We start from the raw sequence: 7,409 nt of genomic DNA on the forward strand, positions 1-7,409 counted from the left end.
ACAGAGTAACCGAGATCAGGGCCCCGTCGTGCCAGGCGCTGCCCAGACACAGAGTGACCGAGATCAGGGCCCTGTCAGGCCGGGCGCTGCCCAGACACAGAGTAAGCGAGATCAGGGCCCCGTCGTGCCAGGCGCTGCCCAGACACAGAGTAACTGAGATCAGGGCCCCGTCGTGCCAGGCGCTGCCCAGACACAGAGTAACTGAGATCAGGGCCCCATCGTGCCAGGCGCTGCCCAGACACAGAGTAACCGAGATCAGGGCCCTGTCAGGCCGGGCGCTGCCCAGACACAGAGTAAGCGAGATCAGGGCCCCGTCGTGCCAGGCGCTGCCCAGACACAGAGTAACCGAGATCAGGGCCCCGTCGTGCTGGGTGCTGCACAGACAGACTGAGAGAGAGTCCCTGCCCCAAAGAGGTCACAGACAAGCTAAGACAAGATGCAACGAGTGGGTATTAAAAATTCTTTCCCTGGATTTCGTCTTCCGTATTTGCACAATAGATCTAGCTCCGTCGTCAAGGAAGATTCCCCGAGCTTTACCTGTGTTTATTCCAAGAATTCCCTTGGCCCAGTTCCTTCCAGTTCAGCAGGTTTTGAAAGAGAATGTCTTTGTTCGTGTCTTCCACGGGAGGGTTTCATTCAGCCTCATCACCCCAGTAGGAGGATGCCTTTCTACAGCTGGGGGAACTGAGGCACAGAGAAGGGAAGCAATTTGTCCAAGGTCGCAGTGAGTCAGTGGGAATGGGAGTCTTGATTCCATGTCACCTCCACTAACCACTAGACCCCTCTCCCCACCCAGAACAAGGAACAGAAACCTGCCCTGGCTCCTAAACGCCTATGAGGGGAAACTGAGGCACAGAGAGTCATCCGCCCCTCCTCCCAGCCAGTACTACACAGCAAAGCAGTGGCAGAGCTGGGAATGGAACCCAGGAGTCCTGACTCCCCGTGCCCCGCTCTTCTAACCACCAGACACCCTTGCCCCCCAGATTAAGGAAGACCCCCCCCCACAGCTGATTGCCCTCTGCTGGGCGAGACAAACTGCGGAGAACGGGGCTGCAGCCGGACCGATCCTTTGCCCAGCAGTGCCCTCTGCTGGGCATCGCACTGAAGGCCGCTTTTGCCGTTGTTTCACTGGGGCTTGGCACACCAGAGCCCCCCACAAAGGCCAGCAGCCCTCCTGCGGCCAGGCCAGACCAGTCCCGTGGGCCGGCTTCTCCCACGCTGCACGTAGTCTGGGGGTTTGAGCCACTCCGTCCTTCCCAGCCTGTCGGCATCTTGCCCATTCAACGCCCTGCCCCACCGGGGGTGGATTTAGGGGCCTTGTTGATGTCACTTGCCCCTATAGACCCACCCGAATGTCGCAGTCGCAGCCTGCTCGGGGGCAGCACTAGGATCTCCTGCTGGAAAGGATGGGACAAAACCGGCCACGCCTCCCCCGCCCTGGTTCTGATCCCCCCCAGCCCAGCGCCAATCTGAGCCCCGCCCGCCATCCCCCACAGACCCGCTGATGGGAGTAGAGGAGGGGGGGGCTGGGTGGGGGGCAGTGATGACCTTCCCCTGCCAGCTGCAAAGATCAACAGAGCTGAATGGCTAGGAGGGGAAGCCATGGTGGGGGGAGCACAAGGGACTGGGGGGGGGGCTGGGTCAGAGTGGGGAAGAGCCATGGGGCGCAGCAGCGAGACCGGGGGGGTGAGACACGGAGGGGTTTGCTGGCTGGGCTCCCTCCCTCCATGAGGCCTGAGTGCCTGCCATGAGCTAAGACTCCCCCCACCCCCCACCTGTGCCAGGGCCTGCCCCTGCTCTCTGCTGGCACTGAGCCCCCAGCCTTGTGCCAATCCCCCCTTCCGCACCCCGGTGCACTGCCTGCAGGGGTGGGGGCCGGCAGGATGAAGGTGGTGTGAGGTGCTCAGGTCCAATGGCAGTGGGGGGCTCTGTGCCTGCTCCCCCCCGGTCTCATTCCGATCGACGGGGGTGACTGCTCCAGAAACGTTCGCTCTTCCCCGTGTCCCGAGGAGCCGAGGCGCAGGCTGGCTGGTGAAGCTGCTCGTGCAGCGCCGGGCACGTTCTGGTTGCCGCAGTGCCAGGTGTCGTGCTCTCTCCTGAGAACAATGCCACAAAGCCCCTCGCGGTGCCCACTCCGGGCTGGCAGAAGTGTTGAATGTCCCGTTACCATCCGCTCCGCCTCTGGGGGGCATTACGGCCGCCCCCCATTGCAAGCCCTCCTGTCTCCCTCTGCGGGTCTGCCCCCTGCCTTCAGGGCCCTGCTGCCATCCCCCCTCCCGGGTGAGGAATTGGCCACGGGGCAGGGACTGGAGTGGGGCTCCCCCAGAATGGCCACCAGTGGGTTTCCCGTCCATGTCCTCAAGGGTCTGCGCCTGCCACGGAGCGAGATGGTTTCCCAACCATGCCACAATGCCCATGCCAGCACCCCAGGGAGCCCTGAGCCAGTGAGGAGCGGGGGGTCCCTGGCCTGCCCCGGCTGTGGCAAAGCCAGCTGGAGCCCTTCCATTTACCTCGCTCGGGCCCCATGCGAGGGCGAGGGGGGCTGGCCCTTTCATGCCAGCCGGGCCCATTGGGGTGCACATGCATCCCCCAGGCATGGCATTTCCTTTGGGCCCAGCGAGTGGGGGTGGGGCACACATTGACATCCTGCAGGGGTGAGGGGAGGGTCATAGATGTGACATTGTCCTGCGGCCGCCTCTCCCCCTGCAGCCTGTCGGCCCTTTTCGTCCCTTGTCCCGCTCAGCCACCCAAGGGGGGAGGAGGCTGTTGCTTTCTACCCTTGTGGCACTTGCAATGTGGGTCGTGTCGCCCTCTTGTGGCTGATCCACAGAAGAGGGTAAGAACCTACTACTGCGAGCTGTTGCTAGAGCTCCACCTACAGTGTGAGCAGTAGGGGGCCTCCTGAGGGTAGTACTGGAGGCTACAGGTTCAGACCCCTGCCGGAGCGGCTGTGCTCTCCCCCAGCTCAGAGCCCCGGGGCAGGAGGGGGCAGCCGGCTGGCTGGCTCTCAGCTTTCTCTTCTCCTATTTGCAAACTCAGCTGTCGCGTCTCCTCCCCCCTCCCTGCAGCAGGAACCGGATCCAGAGGTGGCGCATGTTGCGGGCAGAGCGAGACACCTCCCCACATTGCCAGGTGGAGAGAAACTGCTGGAGTCAGAGCAGGGGAGGGGAGGAGATAAGGGGCTGGGCAAAGGGTGGCTCACGCCACACACTCTCTCCATGAAGCCCTGGCCCTCTCCCTGCTGCAGCCGGCGCCCCCACATGCAGCCACGGCCGGGATCCCATGCAGCACAGGCTCCTTTTTATTATCAAAAAATAAACAAACCGTTCGCTGGGCGCCAGGCAGCCAGCGCCCCCTGCACAGAGAGCCTGGGGGCCAGCGCTCCCCCCTGCCGAGCGCCCCACACCTGGTGGGCCAGGGGCATGGGGACGCCGAGCCCTTGTCCATCCGGGGCTGGGGCAGCCCGGTCATTTCGGCGAGGGCAGGGGTGGGGGTTGCTGGGCAGTAGCCATAGGCCCTCCAGCCCCCCGAAACGTGGCTCTCTGATTCTCCCTCCTCCCAGGCCCCTAGGGGGGCAGCAGGGCAGGCAGCGGGACCTCGGCCTCGCCCAGCACGGCGTCCCGCCTCACGCCGCAGCCCTTGTTGAGCGCCTGGAGCCGGAGGCGGCGGGCGGGCAGCTCGTGGGGCGCCAGGCCCTCGAAGAAGAAGTCCTCATTGAAGATGGGGCTCCGGCTCCTCTTGACCACGGCGCTGCGCTGCTTCGGCGCCTTGCCGGGTCGCAGCTGCAGGGCCACGCAGCAGCCGACGCGCCGGGGGTCGCAGGGCCGCGGGTAGAGCCCCTCGGCGCTGACCAGCCGGACGTGCAGGCGCCAGCTGGCCGGGACGTACTCGGAGGAGAGGCGCAGGCACCCGCCTCGGCTCAGCGCCACCGTGTTCTCCTGGGCCACCCGCGCGGGGTGGCAGATGAAGTCCAAGGGGTAGAAGGGTGGGGGGACCAGCCTGGCCCCTGCCCCCCAGCTGGGCTCGGCCTGTCGGCGTGGGAAGCTGGGGCTCTCGTCCGTAGAGCTGGCTTCCTCGGCAGACAGCGAGCTGGCCCGGCCCCTGGCCTGGGCATCCAGGGTGCGGCTGCAGAGGGGCCGGCCCCAGTGGGCCTGGCAGGCCAGCGAGTGCCCCAGCACCGGAGAGCTGAAGGGCGAGGAACCTGCAGAGGAGGCCGCGTCGCAGTCCAAGGCGTCGGGCTGGGAGACGGGCTGCCAGGGCCGCAGCTCTGGGGGCAGGAGCCTGGCGCCGGGCTCTGGGGAGAGGTCGAGGGAGATGCGGTACGGTGGGCACGTGGTGTGAAAGAGGGACTCCCTTCGGCGCGTGTGGGGGCTCTCGGGCAGGAGGGGGAAGCCCCCTGGGCTGACGGGGTGGGACATGGAGCAGGCAGGGGGGAGCTGCTGGCCAGCCTCACCCTCTGCCCTGGCCGCGGGGTCCTGGTGCAGGCTCTGCGCGTGAGTGACACGCCGATCGGCAGCTCTGCTCAGGGCCCTGCGTGTCTCCAGGCTCCCGGTCCCTTGGGGGCTCTGCTGGGAACCGGGGCTCCCGCCCGGGGCTCTGCCATACAAGGTGGAGAGTTTGGGGGGGATGAAAAACTTGGGGATCCGGTCGGGGGTGAGGACGTTGGGGCAGGTGGGCAGCGGGCCCGGCTTCCTGTGCGTGGCCCTCGGTCTGGAGAGAAACATCTCAGTGGAGTCGGGGGCTGAGGGAGTGGGGGCTGCGGCCCGGGCAGAGTCAGCCGCCGGGGAGCGGGTCGCTGGGCAGCTGCCCCCTCCAGAGGAAACCCCGTCCAGGGCCTGAAGTCAAAAGCCTCCTAGGAAGAACCAGAAGCAGCAAGTTAAAGCCTTGGAGGGTGGGAGGGGCTGGATCGCCAGCCCTGGAGGCCCCGTCCTCTCCTCACCCTAGAGAGCTGCTTCTGAAGTGGGGCGGGGGGCGGGGGGGGAGACTCAGAGCAGTTGTGGGCAGGGGCTGGGCTCTCTTGCGCCTTACAGCCCCGGAGCCTTTGCCGAGGCAAACGCTAGCACCGGTGCTCATGCCGTGCACACCCCTACGGACTCACCTCCCGGGAGCTACCCTCAAACCCAGCCCCCTTGAGGCAAACGGCTCCTGGGACCCGCTACCAACAGAGCACGGCTCACGCCCGAGGGCAGCGGGGCCCTCCTGCCCTGCGCAAGGACCTGGGGGGAAGGGGGCAGATGATGCCTGGCCCAAAGGGTGGCGCTCACGCAGCGCAGCTGGAGAAAGGAGCCAGGCACCGTCTCATGGCAGAGCAGAGGTGTCCTTGGGCCCAGCAAACATCTCCCGTGGCCCCTCACGAACGGGTGTTTTCCTCGGCTAGGAACCCATCCAGCTGCTTAGATTCCAGAGCCCCTGGGCTGGCAGTAATCTCCTGGGGCGGGGCAGAGCTGTGCTAGGGCCCTGATACGTGGCCTCGTGTTTCAATAGCCAGAGAGGCTCAGAGTTCAGGTGGGATGGAAGAATCTGCCCCATCGCTCAAGTGGCAAAGAAGGACCCGCCGACACATTGCACTTGTCTAGCCCTTGGGTTGGAGGGTCTCAAACCACGCAGGTATCATTGTGCCCATTTCACAGATGGGGTAACTGAGGCAGAGAGGAGACAGGATTCTCACAAGGTGACCCAGTGGGACTAGAACCTAGGCTGGCAGGACTGTAGGTACTAGACATCACTGCCTCCTTATCTCAGGAGTCTTGGCTCCCCCTCCACCCCACTGCACCCCACTCTTATCTGAGAGCTGGGGATAGGACCCAGGAGTCCTGACGCCCAGTGCCACCAACTCTAATCTGCTAGCCCCATTCTCCTCCTAGAGCTAGGACTAGAAGCCAGGAGTCCTAACTCCCAGCCCCCCTCTGCTTTAATCAGCAGCGCTGATATTTTAAAATACCGGAGTCATTTTTGTCAGTAGCAATGAGAGATTTTTAAAAGCCCTTAAACCCCACATCCTGCCCCCCCACACACACCTGCAGAGCCAGCGGGCCCCGAGTTGCATTTCCCAACTCCAACCCACAGGGAGAGCCCTCCGTCCTCTGCACTGCTCCGAAAGGCCGTGTGTCTCCCCCAGACGCCTTGGCCGGGGGAGCTGCCAGCGCTGCCTCGCCAAAGGGTCATCAGCCAACGTGGCACGAGGGCAAAAAACCAACTGCCAGGCTTAGAAACTGCACCCCCCACCCCCATCTCTCCTGCCACCCCAGGCCTGAACTACCCACCATCAAAGCCCCTCGCTGCACCCTGGCCGGTTTCCCCTCCCGCCCCTGTAGAAGCCAAGCTGGAAAAGTTCCCTGGTGTAAACAGCTCCCTCTTCAAAGTGGGATCAAGGCTTGGCCCAGAACAGCAGCCCCCGTCCTTACCTGCCTTCAGCGCTCTCCTCGGCAGGGAGCTCGGCTTCACGCTCTCCCTGCTCTGCCAGAGCAGCTGGGACCCGCCAGCCTTTGCCACGGGGTTTATAGCGCTCGGCTCCCAGCGTCACACTCTGAGTCAGCCAGCGGCTGGGAAGGGAGACAGGGAGCCCAGTGCTCGCAGATTCCCGTCCCAGCAGGGGGCTCCGTCATAACGAGCAAGCGCCACCCCGGCGACGGATATTTATGACCGCGCACGGGTCGAGGAAGGAAGGAAGCAGCCCCTGGGCCGCAGCCTGGCTCCGCACAGACGCCACTCGCGGCAGGCAAGATGCCTTTGTTTCCAGTTCGTGGCTGGGCACTTTATCGAGTTTGTTTCTCCTGGGTCACCGGGGGGAGGGTGCCTCGGGCAACGTGGCTGGGAGGAGGCGGTACAAAGGGCGTTTTCTCCCCCCTGCTGGAGTCGCTTGCTGCGCTTGCCTCGGCCCTGGGTTCAAATCTCCCGACTCCAATCCCCGAAATGCCGCTTCTCCGGCAAGGTGGAGGCCACCGGACAACGCGGCGTTCCTGAGCCTCCCCGCAGGGCAAGAGGAATCCGCTCCACGGCCCTTGTGAATGGAGCGCACGGCTCAGTTACGGCATGCTCACGTAGAGGATAAGAGCCTACTATAGCCGCATGCTGATAGACTTACTTGGTCCCAGCTTGTGATGTTAGTGGTGAATATCTCCCCCTCCCCGCCAAACATAAGGGCCTAAATCCCTGTAATCGCTACATAGCTCAGCTGGGGGAAGCCTGTATTTCGGCTGAGGAGGTCCTGGGTTGAATCCCAGCTGGCAGTGGTTAGTTGCACTAATAGGATAATCCTCTGGGGAAGGAGCAAAGAGCAGGTTCTCTGTTTACCTGAGGCTGACCCCGCTGCTCCTTCTGGCTCAGCACCAGAAGGAGCTGCGTCCTGCCTCGCCGAGGGCGGCGCTGGCCAAACAATAGCGCGCCGCAGGCCGGTGCGGCTCCTTGGC

The 7,409-nt window shown here is 64.3% G+C and overlaps 1 protein-coding gene across 1 annotated transcript; it reads right to left on the reverse strand.

Annotated features, from left to right (window-relative positions):
- Positions 1–3,495: 3,495 nt before the first annotated feature.
- C2CD4D (C2 calcium dependent domain containing 4D) lies at positions 3,496–6,736 on the reverse strand. The gene is made up of 2 exons (XM_044992060.1): positions 6,405–6,736; positions 3,496–4,852 (listed from the first exon to the last, which is right to left on the reverse strand). The coding sequence occupies exon 2, from the start codon at positions 4,722–4,724 to the stop codon at positions 3,567–3,569; it is 1,158 nt and encodes a 385-aa protein (XP_044847995.1). The 5' UTR covers positions 4,725–4,852; positions 6,405–6,736; the 3' UTR covers positions 3,496–3,566.
- Positions 6,737–7,409: the final 673 nt, after the last annotated feature.

The sequence above is a fragment of the Mauremys mutica genome, chromosome 17 (assembly GCF_020497125.1).
Source record: "Mauremys mutica isolate MM-2020 ecotype Southern chromosome 17, ASM2049712v1, whole genome shotgun sequence".
Lineage (NCBI taxonomy): Eukaryota > Metazoa > Chordata > Testudines > Geoemydidae > Mauremys > Mauremys mutica.

Coding starts and splice junctions, on each gene's coding strand:
- C2CD4D (XM_044992060.1), bottom strand. CDS start 4,724: ATGTTTCTCTCCAGACCGAGGGCCACGCACAGGAAGCCGGGCCCGCTG.